The 22,549-nt window shown below is 38.9% G+C and overlaps 1 protein-coding gene across 1 annotated transcript in view; it reads right to left on the reverse strand.

Moving 5' to 3' along the window:
- Window positions 1-4,969: 4,969 nt before the first annotated feature.
- Window positions 4,970-22,549, reverse strand: part of DNAJC12 (DnaJ heat shock protein family (Hsp40) member C12) — a 34,046-nt gene continuing 16,466 nt past the window's right edge. Inside the window, exons 3-5 of the mRNA XM_014861839.3 lie at window positions 20,363-20,502; window positions 11,409-11,613; window positions 4,970-6,062 (exon numbers count right to left, since the gene is read on the reverse strand). Coding sequence (XP_014717325.2) covers window positions 5,968-6,062; window positions 11,409-11,613; window positions 20,363-20,502 — 440 coding nt within the window. The 3' untranslated portion in view covers window positions 4,970-5,967. The remainder of the gene's footprint in view (window positions 6,063-11,408; window positions 11,614-20,362; window positions 20,503-22,549) is intronic.

Genomic DNA, 22,549 nt, shown 5'->3' on the forward strand with positions numbered 1-22,549 from the left:
GGAAAGGTGTTGGGAAAAAATAGTTTTAGTCACTCTCTGATTTTCTTTCCCAATTTCTACTATTAATGGTAGACATTTGTGTCCCACATCAAGTAGTTACTATCCCGTTTTACTGATGAGGAAACTAGGCACAGGGAGGTTAATGAGTTTGCCTAAGGTTACACTGAGGCTAGGTGCTGCCTCCAGAGCCACCCTCTTAACCACACACGTTGCACCATGGATGTTGCCACCGTGGATGTCTGCCAGCAGAGTGCCCCCGCCTTGATGCATAGACTCCCTGATTCCTTGAATTTAGTCCAGAAGAGAAGAATCAAAACCAGACTGTTCCACAGGAAAACCACAATTTTCCTGGTTTCGTTTCATTTCTTGGTAAAATGAGGTTTACATGTCCTCATTTTACAAGAGAGGAAGCAAGGCTCAGAGAAGTAAAAGTAAAGACTTGCCTAAGGGCACAGAGCTAATCATTCCTCTTGAGGTGTTTTCTGGTGAACAACCTTCATGTCAGCTTCTTTTTCAGAACCTCTGGGGTGGGATCCAGTCATCAGGATTTTCATGCTCCCCAGGTGATTTCAAGGTTGAGAACCAATGATTTAAGAAAAAACTAAAAATAAAATAATGTTTTCCATTCTATCATGATTTTTGGAATGTAACAAAAGCTACAAATTCCTCAAGAAAGTGAAGTCAGTTGTGAGGTTCAAACAAGATTCATGAGAAAATGCTTTGGAAACTGTTAAAGATAGGAGTCACTATTATTATTATCATTATTAGACCCCGTTTTAGAGCCTCCCCTAATCATCTAACAAGCTGGAAAATATTTAATATACTTTCCTTCTATTTAATATATTAAATATAAGCTTACTTCATATACTTTATTCTGAAGACAAATCACCTTTATCTTCAGAAGCGGGATGCTACGAAGAATGGCATCTAATTCAGCCGAATGTGAAAAGATAATTGAGGTGGTTGGAACCGGTGTATATATAGATATATCTACTTAACTGTAATCTCTCCCTTGCTATCTCTGCCCTTTTTTTTAAAAGAACAGTAAGAAGAGTTATTAGAAAGAATGATGGAGAAGACACAGTCTCATTCTCTGCCTTCCCTGTCGTTGCTAATCCTTGACTTCTACTTCTGGACTACACACTCCTCACCAGTTCCCACAGTGTCCTGGCTCCCACAGGCAGCTCTGGACCTGGTTCGGAGCCCAGAGCCTGTGTTCTACAAAGGGGGGATGCTTATTTCCAGCCACAGGTAGAAGAAACGGGATCAGAGAGCTCAAGTGATTTTCCCTAAATCCCACCATAGGTTAGAATCAGAGAAAGGTCTAGTTTTCCATAAACCTAACCTAGATTCCACTAGGAAAACGTTTACTCTTGGCAGCTAATTAATACAAGAAATCATGAATGCAAAGACATTGGAAGAAATGGAAGAGCCTGGGTAGGAGGAGAAAGGACGAGAATGAGCCGCCTGATGCAAAATATTCCCCCAAATGAGGGAACGATGACACAGAGAGCCGAGAAGTAATAATGCTGAAGACATAGCCACACTGATACATATCACAAAACCTCAAATTGAAGGGAATTGAAGCCTTTCATTGTGAGACATTTCATCATTTTCTCAGTAATTGCATCAGTTTTACCATTTCTTCCATCACTGATTCCCCAGTAGTCCTGGCATCTCCTCTTCTGTGATGTGGAGGTGGCGGGTAATGGTTTTTGCCTCCAGGAAATTAAAGACCCCTCTCAATAGCTGCATTAGTCATCGATCCTTGCTGCTGTGATTAATCTCGTAACCACCATCAGATCTGGGCGCAGAAAGGATATGAAAATTCATAAGCAGGAAAACAACCTTATCTTCCCCTTATCCAGTTCTTTCTGTACAAGAAATATCTGCAAAGTCTTTTTTGCATTTCTAATTTGCTCATCAGGGGGCATATTTTTGACAGGCTTGGATATGTCCCTTGGAGACTGGAACCTATTTGGGATCATAGGAAATTGTGAACTCTGCCTAGGTTTTCCAGAGTCGCTCTGTTGAGTTGCCTGTTGCTCTGTTACTTAAAAGAGCTAAAATGTTTCAGAATTGTACTTCAAGATTTCAGGACACCCAGAGGGCAGGAAGCCATAACAGGAAAAAAATACCCTGTTCTCTTCCTGTCTCTGTGGAAGGTACCAGAAGAAAAGTGTACTCTGGTTTTATTATTGCTTTATATCTTGGGCAGTCAGGGTATCAGGGGTTATGGAAAGTGCTGGGTAAATGGTTCCATGAGCACAGTGCTTCAAACTGAGCCACTCAACAAAGTTTAGCCTAAAGTGGAAAAAAACTCAAAGCAAGAATCCCAAAGAAAAAGCACTATTTTCTGGGTTTTCCAATCCAATGACCCTAAGAGCTGTGAAACTTGCCAAACTGCCTAAGAATATAGTAATCAGATTCTAAATGTGCATATACACTCCTTGATCCATTCCAGTGCTAGGTATTTGTCCTACAGGTATACTTCACATACAAGAAATACTATGCACAGAACTATCTGTTACAGTGTTATTTGTAAGAAACCTGTAGTAACCTTGAAAGGCATCAATAGAGGACAAATTAAATAAATTATGGTTCATCTATACAATGGAATACCACAGCACATAAACAGAATAAAGTAGCACTTACATACTAAAATGGAAAAATCTCTAAGATATCTCAACTGAGTAAATGGAAGGCGTGCAGCCATGTAAATTATATGCTACTATTTGTGTACAGAAAAGAAGAGAAACACATATATGTGGGTAAATGCACAGAATACCTAAAGAAAGATATGCAAGAAGTGGTGCCTCTGAGATGGAGAATTGGGGGAAAGGGACTGAGGAAGGGAGTAAGGGAGGATGAGAGGCCATAATTCTGCTAACTGATGATCACAAGACTTAACACATAATAATATAATAAGCATAGTAATTAATATACATTGTGCTTACTATGTGCTATGCATGTTCTAAACACATTACATACTTAAACTAATTTGATATACTCCTTTTAAACTGTAAGATGTTCTTATATCTTATTTCACTAAACCTGTCATGTTTCACTGGATTATCAACTACTCAAGAACATAAACATGACTTAAGAATTTTTATATCCTGCATAAATGCTAGTACAATTTTCAAGACATAATAATGTTCTCAAGAAATATGTGCCTCATTCATTCATTCAATATCAAATATGAGAGAAATTATCTTCACCATTTAGAGCTAACTTAAGAGCTTAATAACTTTTATGTAAAGTTATCTTTTCATAATCAGTTTGCTATATCATGAAGTTGAGCCATAATCCAAAAATAAATGGCTTTGAAAATGTGCTACTATGCATACATATGATTGTGGTTGTGATGAGGAATTCAAACAAATTATTGAAGATTTGTCCAGTTTTCTCCTTAGTTTTCATTCAAAGAGCAAAACTACTATCCAAGCACAGTCCCCTCCCTCTTTAAACCTTGAGTTCAGGGGAGTATTAAGTGTTTGAGAATAAAGCTCTCCTACTAAGTTCTATGGGATCAAGTATAAACCCCCATTAAAGTGGAGCTATTTCTCATTTCTTGTTTGGCAGTTTCTGGTATCATGAGAGAGAAAAGCAAACAAGACCTAGTGCTCAGTCTTGTCAACAATTGAGAGCAGCCCTCGGGAGTAGGAGTGGTTTCCGCCTGGACCAATCATTACAGGTCATCAATGATGTAATCAGACAGTCTACAGGGGAAAATGGGAAAAAATTAAAACCCTGATTCTTAGATTCAAAAACCCCTCATTCAATCTAGTATTTTTGGAATGCCCACCTGGGCCAGGCAGGCATTATGACAGGCAACTGTAATCCAAAAGCTCATTTTATTAATTTAACTTGCCATATTTTTCACCACAGGGACATACCTAGTGAGCTGCTGAGCCTGCAGAGGCCGCCCAGCGCCCGTTGCCCCAGCTCTGCACTGCATCCTGGTGCTCGCTGACTGCTCCCTGCCCTCCTGCCGGACCCTGGGGTCCCCCAGCCCAGGCCTCCCCTGAGGCCCCGACTCTGGAGAGGAGCTCCACGCACAGCCTGGCTGAGCCTGAGATCCAGCCTTCCTCACACCCACTCCCACGCAGGTCCTTGGCCTTTTAATGTTCTTTGAATATCATTATTTTCCAATAAAATAAAAAACAAGCCTCAAAAAATATAATTTTTTCCTATTTATGAAGTAAAATTTGCAGATATGGTAAAAGTGTCAAATCACGTTTTACCAAAGTGGTGAAATATGGATAGAAATAATTTGCTAAATGGCTGGCCCTGACTTTTGGATTTGACAAAACAGTAAAAATTCAAATGAAACTAAGGGAACCAACATAGGGTTGTATTTGTTTAAAAAAAAAAAAACAAAAAGCCTTTCATCTATGCTATGGACTAAATTGTGTTCCTCTGAAACTCATATGTTGGAGTCACAATCCCCACCCCCTCAGAGTGTAACCCTTTTTGGAGATAAGGCCTCTCAAGAGGTGATTAAGTTAAAAGGAGGCTGTTGGGGTGGAGCCCTAGTCCAATATGGCTGGCGTCCTTGGAAGAGGAGGTAAAGACACCAGGGACACACGTGCACAGACGAAGGTCATGTGAGGACGCATCCAGAAGGCAGCAAGCCAAGGAGAGGCCTTAGAAGAAACCAAACCTAGAGACCCCTCACTCCAGGACTCCTCGCCTCCGGAACTGTGAGGAACGTTGTTAAGCCACCCAGTCCGTGGTACTTTGCTGTGGCGGCCCTAGCAAACTAACACAATCTCCTACGGTACTATTTTGTCAAAGGAAGCACATTTTAAACCACAAAGGTAAGAAGGACATAATTTCTGAATAATTTAGCTTTTTAAAAAAAACTTCCTATATTCTTACTTTTCGCATTTTGCTGTAGACGAATGAAAATTCTGTCATTGACTAAGGAACCCCTGCTCTAAAATTGTTTTTCTTCTTAATTTTTAATTTACTTGTTTGCAAACTAAAAACTAACCATAGACTACACATGACCATCAATAATTCCAACCTAAAGGGACCGGCCCTGTAGCCGAGTGGTTAAGTTCGTGCGCTCCACTTCAGTGGCCCAGGATTTCGCCGGTTCGGATCCCGGGCGCAGACATGGCACCGCTCGTCAGGCCATGTTGAGGTGGCGTCCCACATGGCACAGCCAGAGGCACTTACAATCAGAATATACAGCTATGTACTGGGGGGCTTTGGGGAAAAGAAGAAGGGGAAAAAAACAGATTGGCAACGGATGTTAACTCAGACGCCAATCCTTGACAGAAAGAAAGAAAGAATAAAAAAATAATTCCAACTTTAAAAAGATATGTTACCTAACATGCCCATTTTCATAGTTAGAACACAATTTATAAATTTATCACTTGATATAACAAAAGAAATCTTATTTACTCAAATAAATAAAAGCCTTTTAAATTTACAATTATTAAAATTAAAGTAGAAATGCCTATTCAAATTATTTCCAAAACACAGGTGAATTATAAATTCATCATGAACTTTGGGAAAATTGTTTATTTCACACTATGCGGTTTAGACAAGTAATTTCATGTTTCATTTTAAGTCAAGAGTCAGAAAACGTTTCTTGTACACCCAGCACTAATAAAGATCATGGTATATCAATGAAATATTTAAATACAGAGATAGATTTTTTTCATGGATTTCTATAAAGAACATTAACAGGAAAATGCACATAGTACAAGCTACTTTGAATCTAAGAGCCTTAGTTTATTCAAATGTTGAAAGAAATTAATCTTCTGAAATTTTTCTCATTTAAAAAACATCATGAGAATGGGTTCAAGGATGGAGGAATCAATCAGTACTCAGCAATTCACAAACATGACATATAAACATAACATCTTTAAGATTTGAACAAAGACGGCTTGTTAGCCGCACAGGAGACGGTCTTGCTCTCTTTCTCTCTCTCTCCTGTGGAGCAGGGACATTTCATATTTCATAGTTTCTGAATTTCCTCAGGAGTTCTGAGGGAGCATCCCCAGACCAGCGGAAACGAAGGTGCCAGCGGTTCCCATGTGAAAGAGCTTTAGAAGAGAGAAGAGAAGATCTTTAAAACAGAGGTAGGAAAAGAAAACAGCTTGGTGATAAGATTTCACGGCAATAAGTAAAATGTAGGGGTAAGTCTTTGGTATGAATTATTAATATCTTACAGAAACTGATTAACTTAAGCAGACTTTTGAATTCTTATGAACAGGAATTCATTTATATGGATGACAGGACCTCACATGCATAAACGATTAATAATAAGAGGATATTTATAGATGTCTCCAGTAGTGGGAATTTTGACAATTCACCTGCAAAGAAATTGGAAACAACTTTCAAACAGCTGCCAAAAATAAAAGGTCAGTGTTAAGGGATCCCTGGAAACACAAATAATTTATTCCACAATAGCAAGATTTTTTTATTCTAATAAACAACTTTGTTGAAAACTAGAGAAAAGTTCATTTTTCCTTCCCTACTGGAGGAAGTATAAATTGGCAAAACTCTTCTGGCAGGCTATTTTGCAATGTTTATCAAACTCATTAAAATGCATAAACCTTTAATGCAATAATTCTATTTCTAGAAATTTGTCTTAAGGAAATAATCATAGATGTGCTTAAGGTTTTAACTATAAAGATGTTTATCATGATACCATTTATAAAAGTTTTTTTTTTTAATCAAGAAACAATCTAGGGGCCAGCCCCATGGCCAAGTGGTTAAGTTCGTGCGCTCTGCTTCAGCAGCCCAGGGTTTCGCCAGTTCGGATCCTGGGTGTGGACATGGCACCACTCATCAGGCCATGCTGAGGTGGCATCCCACATAGCACAACCAGAGGGACCTACAACTAAAATATACAGCTATGTACTGGGGGACTTTGGGGAGAAGAAAAAAAAGGAAGATTGGCAACAGTTGTTAGCTCAGGTGCCAATCTTTAAAAAAGAAAAAAAAAAAGAAACAATCTAAATCTTCAGCAGAGATACATGGTTAAAAGGCTTTGCTATAGTCATTAACATTTTTTAATATTTGCGGTCATAGAAAATGCTCGTTAACATATTGCTATGACAGGTAGTTGAAAAACAGTTTATACATTCCTAAATTCACTATTTACACGGGCATCTATGTAAAAAATTTTTAAAGTCTACAAGGAATTATCCCTAAATGTTAACAGTTATCCCTGTATAGTTGGAATAGATGCGATTTTCATTTTTTATACTCTTTTTTTGTTTATCTATATTTTCTTATTTTTCTGCAATGGACAAGTATGCCTTGTGTCATTTTTTATGTTTATAATATTGCTAATGAAAAAGCAGGTTACAGAATAATATATAAAATATGCTTCCATTGATATTTAGAAATATTATCGAAATACTGTCTAGTCAGGATAAATATACACAGAATAGTTGACAGTGGTTATCTCAGGAAAACAGGATCTGTTTGCACTTTTCTGGAATTATCAGAGAAAACAAACCTAAAAGAATTTCCATTCGGGGAAAAAACAAAAAGGAAATTATTTCTGACTACCTGATCTTTTTAGTTTTAGGTATACTGACATATATAAAAATATACCAAACGATCAATAATAGATATGTCTCTAGGTGGTAAGATTACAAGTTGTTGTATTTTCTTCCTTTTGCTTGGCCATATTTTCTCACATCTCTGCAGTAAATGTATGTTATTTTATAGTTTGAAAAAGGTATATTCTAGTTCGAAATAGGTCCCCAGACAAGAATTTGAATGCAAGTGGCTAATACGGGTCGTGATTCCAGGAGGCCCTGGTAGGGAGGTGAGGCAGGGAACCAAGTCTATAAAAGGTACATTATCAGGCAAGTTACCACCCTCGGCAGCTGGGGCTTCATCGCTCTGGAGACCCCTGGGAGACACTATAAAAACCCCTCAGAGTTATCCTCCTTCAGGGGTAGAGGAGCCTCCCGCTCCCATTCATTGTTGTCTGATGGCTACACCCAAAGACTGTTTACTCCTTGGCACTTACCACCTGCTCCCTTGCTGCCAAGCAGGCTCCACTGCCAGAGGAAGCGGTCTGGTAGAAGCCATAGGGTTGGCAACGCCTGGGAAGGTGGATGCCCACAGGATATGGCAGCACACAAACAGCATATGCTACATTTGAAATTTTTTTTTCACCTCAGGATGTTACACAAACTATTTGGTTCTAGAATTGTATTTATCAGGCGGCATATTTATTGCATATTTAAATGGAAAGAAAGTACAAGTGAGATTGTCTCGCATGCTGGTTTTCAGACGCCGTGCTCCCTATTTTACTGGTCGCGATGAAGAGTTAGAATATGACAGAGAGGGGCTGGCCCCGTGGCCGAGTGGTTAAGTTCGCACACTCTGCTGCAGGCGGCCCAGGGTTTCGCTGGTTCGAATCCTGGGCGCGGACATGGCACTGCTCATCAAACCACGCTGAGGCAGCGTCCCACATGCCACAACTAGAAGGACCCACAACGAAGAATATACAACTATGTACTGGGGGGCTTTGGGGAGAAAAAGGAAAAAAATAAAATCTAAAAAAAAAAAAGAATATGCTGGGGACTATTTGATGGCTATCATCACAGAAGAGGCATCAAAAGGCAAACTCCAAAGTAAATACCACGCACTACTTGAGGAAATTAGCAAATATGCTGAAAAGTTCTGTGAGAAGCCACTCGGGGCTTGGTAAAGCTGACATGAATAATATTTCTTAAATGTTGATGTTATAAAAATTTACACTTCAGTAAAGTGAAATTATAAATAATCATGCAACTACACTTTGGTATATCAAACCCCAACATTAAGGCACTACTTAGAACACCCAAAAATCTCTTAAACAACATTTAGAAAATACTGGTAAATGCAGCCTTTGGCAAAATTTCATAATTCTTATTCTCCAACAACTTCTCAGAATGATGATCTTTCCTCTTCTCACCCCCTTTACTTCGTTTCTCAAGCACAGGAAGAGAATATCCTTCACAATGAGGGGATCAAAACCGGCATCACAATTTATTCTGAGTAAATCATTTTATATCTACACTGTGGAATATTTATCAGCTGGTAAAAAGAATGAGTTAATTCTAAATGTAAAGGTCTAAGGAGAAATCCCATAATAGTAAAGGCTAACACTAAAAAACACTTGCCTGGCACCTGCTCTAAATATTTTACATATACTAAGTCATTTACTCCTCAACAAAACCTTACAAGGTAGGCACTGATGTTTTGACCATTATATATAGGTAAGAAAACTCAGATACAGACAGGTTAACTCACTTGCCTAAGGTCACACAACTCATCAGTAGAAAGGCTGGGATCTGGTTCCAGAGTCTCCGCTCTTAGCCACTGTGTAACACAGAGGAACGTGCGCAGTCTAATGCTGTTCTTTATTTTTAAACCCCTCATAAGTGAACGTCTCCTTATACATGTTTGTATGAGCATAGAGAACAGTATGGAAGGAGACACACCTGGGCATCCGCACTGGTTACTTCAGGAAGTAGAAGCAGAGAAGGATGGGAGACTGGGGTAGACACTAAGTTATTGTCTATATAGGATTCTTTGATTTTTTAATGACAAGTTCACATTACTTTGGGGTTTTTTGATATCTAAATAACTATTTTGTTAAAGACAGAGAAAATTTCATGGAATCTTATGAGAGGGATTCTAATGGGGCCTTGGTGTCATGCCTGAGTTTCTGACGTGTCCAACTCCCTGAGTTCTGGTGAACTCAAACTACATCTGAATCCAAAACACAAAGTCACGGGGGTGCAGAGGGGAGGCCCAGGGGTTCAGGAACCACACATCTGAACATTCCAGGGCTGAAGGGAGAAATATTTGGATATTTGGCTGTGTGTGCACGTGGGTGGGTGTTTGTATGTGTGTGTTTGCTTAAAACTCTGTTTTTCTGAAATTCAGACTTCTGCTTTGATCAGTTTGTTATATTATAACTATTTCCAGTTACAAGGCTGATGCAATCAGCATGCAGACTCTACAGGAGTCTCTTGGGTAACCACCAGCAACCCCTGAATCAAAGTCTAAGGATCTTTATTCCCAGACAGTAGTAAGCATATACAATTTCTCCCTAAAGAGAAATTTGAAGTGACTATTTCTAGAAAATCTATCATTCTCCACAAACTGTCTAATTATCTTCTTTGTTTAAATAAGTGTTCAAGGATGTTCAGGAACCTTCTGCTCGAAAACTAAACTCTAAGGACCAGCCCAGTGGCATAGTAGTAAAGTTCACATACTCTGCTTTGGCGGCCCAAGGTTCACAGGTTCAGATCTCAGGCGTGGACCTAGCACCGCTTGTCGAGCCACGCTGTGGCAGCATCCCACATAAAATAGAGGAAGATTGGCACAGATGTTATCTCAGGGCCAATCTTCCTCACACATACCCCAAAAAAGCTAAATTCTAATGAAGTGTTGTATCACAACCCCGAGCATCAGATAAGAATTTGGAGGGCAGCTGCAGTGTGTGCATACAATACACCTACACAAGATAAACACAGTGGTATGGCCAGATAGATGAAGAAATGATAACACATCTAACATTTATCTGACACACACCCAGGACCTGCTATAGGTGAATCACTGTGCTAAGCATTTTGCATGGATCTCCTCATTTAATCCTCATGATAACTTTATGAGAAGGTACCATTATGATCTCTGTTTTATAGATGAGAGAACTGAGGTCTGGAGAAGTTGAGCAACTTTTACCAAGTACTCCAGATAACAGGGAGCAGAGGTAGGATGTGAACCTAGGGAGTGTAGTTTGGGAGCCAGCAGCTTAACCTCTATCACACCCTGCTTCACTGGCTCTATACATGGTGCAGAACATCCACAGAGCTCCTTACAGATACGGGATCTTCTCAGGACAGTGCAGTGCCCTAGAAACAGACTCTGAGGCCAAACTGCCTTAGTACAGACAGCTTGCCTGCCACATACAAGCTGTACAGCCTTCAGAAAATTACTCAACCTCCCTGGGCTTCAGTTTATTCACCTGTAAAATGAGAACAATATTGGTACTAACCTCACAAACTTCTAGTGCGATTAAAGAAACTAATATATGTAAAACTAAAGTCAAACAACACAATAGATGTAAAGTAATATATGCGAGGAACGTTCCTGCACATAGTAAACACCTAATAAATGTTAGCTAGTGTTATTTCAGTCAAGTCAAGGATACTCCCAGAGATGTCTCAAATTTTCCTTTGCAAGGGATGCATTGAAGAATATATCTTCTAGTTTCTGTGTCAATGCTAAGTAAGTATCTTTTAAGGTGGTGAACCAATCCTTAAATTTGGCACTACTGCGCAGTTGGGAAATATTGAAAATAAATGCAATATAAAGCAAGCCCTTTAATTTCAGACCTTCTCCATTTTGCAAAGCCACATGACATGACTTACTTGGAGACTCTGGATTTTGTGGGGAGAATGACTTCTCCAGAGACTCAGATTCTTTCTGCTCCATTTTCTCTGTGGTTGAATCCAGCTCCTCTTTCTTTGTTTCTCCTTGCTCGTTCCATTCCTCATTTTCAGTCTTGCTGGTACGAGTCTGGTCAGATTCTTCCAGCATCAGATCCTTTTTACTTCTGACAGCCCAGTGCATTGACTACATTAATGTAAGCAGACATATAATATCAAATCAATATTATGTAGTTTTCTATATTTAACGTTCAATATGTGGTAACACCTGAGCTACTATTATAGTGCTGATTAACAGAATGTTAGACTTGACTATTAACTAGATATTAATCAATTAATCTAGATATTAATTAATTAATCCTCTCTGATTTGGAAGACTAGTGATATAAGGAAATCCATATCACGGTACAGAGCCAAGAGACCAACATCAGAGAGGTTCAAAGAATGAGACATTTCCTCAGAAAGTTAAACACAGAATTACTGTATGACCCAGCAAGACCATTCCTGGCGTATACCCAAAAGAACTGAAAACAGGTGTTCAAAGAAAAACTGATACACAAATGTTCATAGCAGCACTGTTCACAAAAGCCAAAAGATGGAAACAAGCCAAATGTACATTAACTCATGAATGGATAAACAAAAATGTGATATATCCATACAGTGAAATATATTGGACATAAAAAAGGAATGAAGTACTACAACATGGATAAATCTTGAAAACATTATGCTAAATATGAGAAGCCAGACACAAAAAGCCACTTATTGTATGATTCTACTTATATGAAATATCAAGAATAGACAAATCCATACAGATAGAAAGTAGATTAGTGGTTACCAGGAGCTGGGGGAGAGGGGAATAGGGAGTGATTGCTAACGTGTACAGGGTTTCCTTTTAGGGTGATGAAAAAGTTCTGGAACTAGATAGTGATGATTGGTGGAAAACATTGTGAATGTACTTAATGCCACTGAATTGTTGACTTTAAAATGGTTAAAATAGTGAGTTTTATGTTATGTGTATTATACCACCAAAAAACAAACAACAAACAGTGAGGCTATGTGCACTGAGCCATGCCAGAAATTAACCGTACTACTACTGTGACCACTATCCCCACAACTACTGCCGTGACCTCCCGTCTGACCATGACCAATGCAGGGCTGGCAAACATTAGAATTCTGGATTATACATCTTCTCTCTAAGAAAACTTATGGCACAAAGCAGGAATTAAATCAATATTTACTATGAAATATTTGACATAACTTTAAGTAGATTCAATTTAGGTGAACTTTTTCAAGTTCAGTTTTCTTCAAATAATAAGAACTTGCTAAATATATTTCCATTTTTTAAAGGATATTATGAATATGTATGGGTACACTATATGAAAGATTTCTAGAAGGAAACACAAGAAATTGCAATAGTGGCTTTCTGAGAGAGGGGAGTAGAACTGGAGTCTGAAATAAGGATGTATTCCCTTTTTATTACATATCCTATTTCATTACTTAGACTTTTTTAACAAAAGTATGATAGTTTTATTATATTTTTAACTTACAATTTTTAAAAACCAGGGACCATAAATTAACAGTGTTGGGTATTTCCCATTGACTTCCGGTATAACTTAAATTTTTAGGCAAACACAAGGTCCAAAACCCTTGAAAACTCTCCCCAGAAACCAGATATCCCAGAATTGTGTCCAGTATGCTTGGTGGCAGTCCTTTGCCCAGTGACTTAATTGTGTAATTTTGTCAGCATAACTCTTGCTGCTTATGGTTGGGTTGAGAGTGAGGGGAAGATCAAAAATGGATCTTCAGAATGGAAGAGTTTGTTACATCGGGGAACTGAGGGACAAAGATAAGAGACAGAGTTACTTTCCCCATACGTCCTTCTGTACCTTTTTCATTTTGTGTCCTGCATATGTATTTCCTATTAAAATGTTTAAAATTGGATGGATGGTGGATGAATGGAAGGAGCAATAGATGAATACAGAGCGAGAAAGAGATTGAGAGTTTGCCGTGTCAAGAACATTTCAAGTAGAATAATTAGCAGTGCATCAACCAAAATAATAAACGTAACCGTCTCCTGAAACCTCCTCTGAATATTATGGGATGCTATTCCTGAGCACTACTGAACAGTTGCACACCATTTCTGTTACTCAAAAACCCAAGGAAAACCCATAAGCCACGTATTTCGGGAAGTGTAAAACCCCAGACAAATTATTTTCCTGACATCCAGGATATTGTTTTCCTGTGCTGCAAAAAATAAAGAAAAAGCAAAGCAAAGAAACCAACCCAAACCAACACACTGATTTTCTGAAATCCAAGGTTTACTGAATAAGCTCAGAGGCGGCAACATTTAAAAACTGTGCCATGGACCAGGGAAGGGGCCACAGCCTCTGGTACACAGGTCCCATGATGCAAGGGTCATGTCACTTTTCATCTTCAGTGCACTTCTTTCCGGGAAAATCTCAACTATCTTATAATACTGGGGTTGTCAACTTCTGCCTATCACTTTATTTACCAGTTTAAACAAAGTAACGCTGGGAAGTGGCAAAATATTACATGTGTACATGGACAAGTTGGCTCACCCAAGCAATGGTGGGGGCTAGGTGGGGGGTGTTCATCAGCATCTTAAAGAGCTTAGACAGATACCACAATTTCTTATCGCCTGTCTCAGGAGCACTAACACTGACCTCACAGGCAGGAGCAAGGAGAAGTACCTCACCAAGAAAAAAGGGAAAGTGCAAAGGGGTAAAATGCCTTCTTGGAAACTTTTAAGTGTAAATGTTAATGGCACATTACATTAGTGTTAATAAATACATAAATAAATTACATTAGTGTTATAAAATAAATTGTGGATAAAAATAAATTACATTAGTGTTAATAAATAATAGCCAAAATGGTCATAAATAGCATGATCTCACTATGTTAAAAGTTAGGTAGATATAGTCAAATGTAGATATATAAATGTATATGTCAATACATATACATAAAATATAGAGGGCAATACAGCTTGAACACACCCTAAAACCATAAGGATATTCAAGCCCTCTGGCCTAATCCAACCAGAGAACTCCCTTCTTCCCACCTTCAACCTATCTCCCCATCTGCAAAGAAGCATCAGCCTGAATCCCCTTCTCAAAATATAATCAGCCCAATCACCGTGAGATCCAGGACCACCCTGTAAAGCAGCTGCTGCCACCATTCAACATAATTGGCTCTCACACTAACAAATGAAAGGGTGAAAAAAATGGAAGAAAATGCACCAAAATGTTAATGTGGCTATCTTCGTATGACAGGATCATAAAATTATTTTTTCCTTTTCTTATCTTTTTCTTTTTTGGTGTTTTCTAAATTTTCTATGACAACATTATATATATGTACAATTAGAAAACTTAGATTTTAAAAACTAGATGCAGTCATGATTGTCAAAATATATAAGGGGGGAGTTTCTGGGTGCTAGTAATGTGTTTGTTCAGGGCAGAGACGGGGGTTACAGAGTATATAGTTTATAACCATTTGCTAGATGAAGGTGTTAAGCATTTTTCCATTGTTTTTATTTCAAACTGCAACTGTTAACTTTAAAAATGTGCAATGGCCTCAGCTGGTGTAAAAAATAATCTGGTTTTGGTTTGGTTGGTTTGGGTCTGTGGTTGTTATTGTTGTCATTTGGTTTGTTTGGTTTCTTGGGTTTTCTGCATAAGCACAGGATAGAACAGGCTGGCCAGTGGCCTTCTCTGTGGAGGGAAAAGGATACTGAGAAGGTTAGTAAAAACCAGAGTGTAAGAAATTCAAGAATTCAGGGCCAATGGAGCTGAAAATGTGAGCTCAGATCAGCTGTCTGATAAAGAAATGGCAAGCCACAGGATATACTGGAGTATATGAGGAAGACATTTGGTGTAAAGCTAATTTGCACTAACCTTGCTTTTTCCCCCAAAAGGACCTGACATGGCCATTGAGCATGCATTGTATATCTGCTTTAAGAATTTGCTGTGTCCCAAAGACAAGAACAAATGCCCTTAAGATAAAGGTGCAACTTCCCCCACACTGGCATTTCCTTAAGGATGAGCATCTCTCCCTAGCCTAGGAATTGATTGCTGCGCCCACCCTGTGACCACCCAGCTCCCCACTGAGTCCATCAATCCCTGTGCTGACAGGGCGATCTTGTGACTATTGTAAAAGGGACATTTCAATCATGTGTGATACATGCTCTTTGATGGTGTACAACCACTCTGTACACCCCCACTTCTTTGGAGTGCCCCATCCCTTTGTGGAAGGACTCTCCCAGGCTACATGGTCCTCAAACCCGGCTCATAATAAACTCACCCCAACTTTGATTTATAGATTGGTTATGGATTATTTGTGTCAACGTATCACAGGTCACTAGGTGGCCTGTACACAATGGATCAACTCTGTGCCTCAGTACTTCTTTCTTGGAGTAGAAGTGCCTACAGTCTGCCTTAGATGGGTGGCGAGGATTCATGACTCACCTACAGTAAATGCTTTGAAAGCCGTCAGTGAAAAGATATTCTGAGACAGTAATCTTGCTGATCCATGCCCTTTATAAGTAACTCAGAATAAAGTATTTTACTATCAGCCCTCCCCATATCTACAGATCCCTATCAAAGAAACACACAGGGGAAAATCCTGTAATCTTCTATACAGGCACTTCTCATGCTTTGTAGTGCAATCAAAGGACCAACATAAGAGTGATGCTCAGCAGCCTTGTTTGCTGGGACTCAGTTAGAGCACTCATTTCTGGTTCCCAGAGCGTATTTCTCAGCTCCACTTGGGTATTAGTTAGGAAGAAAAACATTTAACATCAAGTAAACTGTTGTGGAGTAACTCAATACAATAGAATGAGTATCAATAAAATATCAACTGGTAACAGTGTAGAGACTAAGAGGGAGGGAGAGTCTATGCTGCAAAATAAAAAAACTGCAGAAGACAGAAAATCACTGTGTGCATGGAGTAAACTAACATTAAACAGACACAGAGCCTGGGTGCAAAGGCCACTGTCCTTACAGTCTGTGAAATCATTATGTCGTTATTCTGCCTTCTGAATTAACTTGTTTACTGGCTTTCCTTAATGGGTTGGGTTTTTTTCTCTAGGAAGTCATGTTCTTAAACTCTGGACCTTGCTCAACACTGAAATATAAAAAAATTCTGTCTACATGGCAGTAAACATTGAGACAAATAGAAAAAAAAAGTCAATTGACTCAGACAAGCCGTGGATCAACTGAATAATTGTTCAAAATGGACTGGTTATTTTTAGCCTGGATCACCATGAGTGAATATTCTACCTGCCTGGGTGATTTCTGACCTGCTTTCTGATAGCATCCAATTAGGACATACTGCCTTCTGAACGAGACCAGAAAGTATTGCATTGCACACAGTTTTCCATCTGGCTGGGGAAACTGGCTATAAAGGCTAGTAGAAAGTTTCCCTGGTAGTCTATAGCCAATTGGACTCACCCCAAAGACACCTCACCCCGCCCGGGAACCCAGAAACAATCGGTAGACAAATAGGTCCACGAGATGGTGACTGGCAGGCCAACCAGCCCCCTCCCCACCTAAGCAATCAATTTGTCAAACAATTAATTCACAAAAAAATATGTTTTTATTACCTCTTTATAAAATTTATAGCAATTGATAGGACATGGGCATTTTTAACAGCTTACGAGAATTTTTTTCAGCAGTTTATTCTGACTGTGGCTTTGCCCCGACCATTTTCCCACAGCCATTCTGCCACATATTTTGGAGCTAGAAGGAGAGCCATTCACACCCTGGGTCTCTGGGGGTAAAACCACTTGGCATGACATGGATGAACTTCCCTAAGATTCTTCGAGCTAGAAAGGTGTCTGTTTTCAAGTTATCCCAAGACACCAAAAGCATGCCTTCACCCAAAATCCTTTTATTAAACCAACATCACATATCCAAGCTTAAATTTCCAACATATTCATTGACCTGGATGAATTCTTAAAATATTTTTACAAATTAAACTACCAAGAAGAACTTCTAAAAAGGAAAAGAAAAATAGCTAGTGAAGTGATAGGGACTTTGGTGTGAGAAAAAAAATGCCAGCTACAGTTTCATCATTCTTGGATGGTAGAAACCTGTCACCCCTGAAGCTGTGGCTCATGTGAAGAGTTCTCCCCAAGGAGATTCCCGCGATGTGAACCTGTGTGTGATGCTGCAAAAGTGCACTGTGATTTGTCCTGCCTTGAAGGTAGTGGCACTAATTCTGCTCTCAACCAATGCTTTTCCTTCCAGAGGGATTATATTGCTTAAATAAAAAGCAGAAACATAGGGTTGATGATGTGAAAGGTAGGGATTTTATGAGATTTAACAATCTATAAATGTGTAGGGCAAGTGAACATGCAGATGTGTTTTAGATAGATGTCACCTAACATTCAAACCCTAAGTTATAACCGTTTAATGGTCAAAATGGCATATGTAATATACCTAACCCAAACACCCCAGTGGTGATGTTTGTCTACAGAAGGATAGACAATGATCTATCAGGTGATGGGCAATACTAAGCATGACAGCTGTTATTAATTTCCCTAGGGGAGGGAATGTGAAAGGATGGACAAATGAAATGCACACACAGGAAGCAGCAACTAAAATGGTACAGAGAGGAGCCAGCCCCGTGGCCAAATGGTTAAGTTTGTGGACTCCACTTCGGTGACCCAGGGTTTCACAAGTTCAGATCCTGGGCGCAGACCTAGCACCACTCATCAAGCCATACTGAGGTGGCGTCCCACACAGCACAACCAGAAGGACCTACAACAAGAATACACAACTATCTATGGTGGGGGGAGAAGAAAAAAATAAAAAATAAAATGTTACAGAGAGAGATGAGGCTTCCACGTGCAGAAGTCACTGTGAGGATCAGAACAGAAAGTCATGAAAGGAAATTCATAGAAAGTCTATTGAACGAGGGACAAAACACGTGAAACTTGGTGTAGGAGTTTCAAGTCCACTGAGGAAGAGAAACAAAAGCAAGTCAGAAACACAAGGTTCAGCCCAAACAAAGACTGTGCAAGAAAAAATATCACTGCTGATTTACAGCAGAAAGATATGTATCTCATCATTTTTGTGCCACTAATAAAAATAAACCTGAAACCAAATGATAGCCCGCATACTATTTCAATTTTGCTGACAAAAGATACAGCCAGTAAGATCTAAAATGTAATTATTGCAAGACCTCAAACAGTTCACAGCTAAGCGAAATTCAAAGCAGAAATGATGTGTTTGGAGACAGGAAATTAGTATTTAATAGAAATATGTCAGCAATGTAAATTAGAGCAGAGATTTGGAGAGGGGTTTTTGAAAAATCCACAGCTAACTTGATATTAGCAGTTAAAATTAAGTAACAGAGTTCAGTGGATCATCAAGAAAAATGAACTATAAATCAAAAAGCATTAGAGTAACAAGGGTCACTAATTCAGTTGCAGTTATACGATGTCACACTCAGGAGAATGGAAATACGGTTCTGCAGGGGTGGGAGGACCGTGTTTATTTAGTCACTGTCAACAAAAACTTGGATATACACGATGCAAAAGAAAAAAATCTTATTTTTGAGTATTGAAGTTGTCACTAGTTTTTTTTTTTAAAGATTTTATTTTTTCCTTTTTCTCCCCAAAGCCCCCCGGTACATAGTTGTGTATTCTTCGTTGTGGGTCCTTCTAGTTGTGGCATGTGGGACGCTGCCTCAGCGTGGTTTGATGAGCAGTGCCATGTCCGCGCCCAGGATTCGAACTAGCGAAACACTGGGCCGCCTGCAGCGGAGCGCACGAACTTAACCACTCGGCCACGGGGCCAGCTCCGAAGTTGTCACTAGTTTTTAAAGATTCTCTCTAGTTATTGTGTGCATATATTCCATAATCATGTGGTTAGTCTTTCATAACTGATTAAGCCACCTTAAACAAATCATATGAATACACGTCGTCCCAAAATGAGACGAAGAAAACAGTTTCCATTTTATGTAGAGTGGCTTTAACCATATATTTTGAGAGTTTTGCATTGTTCTTCCCCATTACTTCAAAGACCCTCCCTCACTATTGCAGGTCTTTTACCAGTGAAAAGGCAGTTTGCTCTAGTCTTCTTAAAATAAAAACCATTAAGAAGGAAATCTAAATGTAACTCTGAAGGGATGTAATTTGAGAGATGTGAATCACTTTATAGACTAATTCTAACAAGAGTCCCTGGAGATTTGCCTATAGGGTAACTTCTGTATCCTAAGTCACATGTCATAGAACAGTGTCTCTGCAGAAAAAAGCTAGATAATAAATCATGCCTAAGAATGTAGAAACCCTTAAAATTACATTTTCTCTATAATATATAACAGTCAATGTAAGAACAAAATAAATATAATAACAGTATTTATAGTGATTATTTTGATAGTTTTTTTAATGGCATGAGGAAAGATAACAATGGTTTTTAAAGTCTCTCTGCATCTATCCAACAATTCTTTCACCAGAATTTATAACAGGAATAATTTACAAATAATTTGCAACTTTCTTTTATTAATCAGACCTTGTTTTTTATGGAATTTATAAGCCTCGAGGAGAGAACAGACTGTAATGAACTAAAATGACGGAGGAGATGAATTTGCAATGGTTCAAAATTCAGCAGTATTAATGAGCAACTTGAGAAGCACGGTTATCAGAACTTATAAAACAGTAAGTGACAATGGAGAGGGAGTGTATTTACTGAATCAAGCAGCCAAAGAGACTGATAAATGTAGTCATAGGCTCTTCTGGTGTTGATCCATTAAATTTCCCCTCACAGGATTTTGTGGACACTGAATTATACCCAGATTCTGCCAGCTTTTTGGTCTTCTCCCTCCGATTGACTACTGACTCTTTAAGCTATTACATGAGTCTAATCCATGGGCAGCCCGAGCTTCATAAATTCACTTCATCCCAGAGAGAAACCTACCGTTTTTACCGAGTCACTCAAAGCTTCCCACTGCTGGAATGGCATCGACATCTGGCTCCTTCGCCAGTGGTCATAGCGGGCTCGACTCTCTTCATTAGTCAGAATCTCCTTTGCCTTCTGCAGTTTCTGAAAAGTCTCCACTGGAAAATAAATCAAAAGATGAGCACTTCCCTCTTAGAGGGGTTGTTTTAAACAATCAAACTGATCTTACTGGAATGTGTCTCTGCTACTTACTAGCTATGTGACCTGGGCCAGTTCACGTCACCAAGCTTTAGTTTCCTCATTTGTAAAGTGTTTCATAAGGACAAGTGAGATCACGTAGGTAAAGTACCTGGCTCACAGTTTATCCACTCCCTTTACTGAGCTCCAGTGACGTGCCAGGTGCTGATGACACAGGTGTGAACAACAGACATGATCTATTTAGCAGGACAGACATTTGTAAACATTGGAAAAATTACAATTTGTCTACTAGGAATAAAATTACCTTTTCCAGTGGTAGTTGTAAGGGAGGGCAGCGACCTGGCTAGCAGAACAGTGTAAATGAAGACTCCAAGGCAGGAAGCAGCATGGTGATTTAGAGAAAGTAGAGGATGCCAATGTGGTTGGAGGACACAGGGCCAGGGGAAGAACAATGAGGGATGGGGATGTAGTGTAGACGAGGGCCGGGTCATCCAAGACCTCAGAAGTCATGCTAAGGATTCTGGCCTGTTTTTTGTTGTAAGAGCAGCAGGAAGCTATTGGGAGGTTTTCAACACAGGAAATAACATGGTAAGTGGTTGATAAATGGTAGTGTTGTCACTGAACTATTTGACCAGATGGCATACAATAGAAACTTTCCATGGCCCTATTAGAAACACTTCCAATGTCTCTTCTGCTCCTTACTGAAGTTAAAACTTTCTATGGAGCAGGACACAAGATCAACATATGAAAATCAATTGTGTTTCTACACATTAGCAATGAGCAATCTGAAAATGAAATTAAGGAAACAATTCCATTTACAATAGCATCAAAAAGAATAAAATACTTAGGAAAATGTTAACAGAAGTAGTGAAAGACTCATACACCAAAAACTATAAAATATTGTCGAAAGAAATTAAATATCTAAGTAAATGGAAAGACATCCATGTCAGAAGACGTAATATTGCTAAGATAGTAATATTCCCCAAACTGATCTACAGATTCAGCACAATTAAAATCCTAGCTGCCTTTTTTTGCAGAAAGTGACAAGCTAATCTCAAAATCTATATGCAAGTGCAAGGGACCCAGAATAGTCAAAACAATCTTGAAAAATAAGAACAAATTTGGCAGGACTCACTTCCCAACTTAAAACTTTCTGCAAAACTACAGTAATGAAAATAATGTGGTACTGGCATAAGGATAAACATAAATAAATGGGATACTGAGAGTCCAGAAATAAACCCTCTCATTTACAGTCAGTTGGTTTTCTACAAGAGTACCAAGACAATTCAATTGGGAAAGAATAAATCTTTTCAACAAATGGTGCTGGGAAAACTGTATATCCACATGTAAAAGAATGAAATTGGATCCCTACCTCAGTTTGGCAGTGCCTCAAAATGTTAAACATAGAGTTATCATATGATCCAAGAATTCCAACCCTAAGTATATACTCAAGAGAACTGAAAACATCTGTCCACACAAAAACTTATATATGGATGTTCATAGCAGCATTAATCATACCAGCCAAAACGTGAAAACAACTCAAATGCCCATCAACTGATAAATGGATAAATAAAATGTGGTATATCCATGTATTGGAATTATCACTCAGCCACAAAAAGAAATGAAGTATTGATACATGCTACAACATGGATGAGCCTTGACAACATTACGTTAAATGAAAGAAGCCACTCACAAAATGACAAATATTGTATGATTCCATTTATATGAAATATCCAGAATAGACAAATCTATAAAGACAGCAAGTAGATTGGTGGTTGCCAGGGGCTGACAAAGGGGAGATGGGAAGTGATTGTTAATGAGTACAGAGTTTCTTTCTTTTTTACAAAAGCCTTATGAGGCAGATATTATTACTATTCCCATTTTACGGAATCTAAGGCTGAAGGAGGTTAACGTAACTTGCCCAAAGTCCCAGAGCTTCAAGTGATGGAGCCATGGTTCAAACTCAAGCCTGCCAGGCTTCCCAGCTGGTACTCTCCACTTGACTGC

This window comes from Equus asinus, chromosome 2, assembly GCF_041296235.1.
Source record: "Equus asinus isolate D_3611 breed Donkey chromosome 2, EquAss-T2T_v2, whole genome shotgun sequence".
Classification (NCBI taxonomy): Eukaryota; Metazoa; Chordata; class Mammalia; order Perissodactyla; family Equidae; genus Equus; species Equus asinus.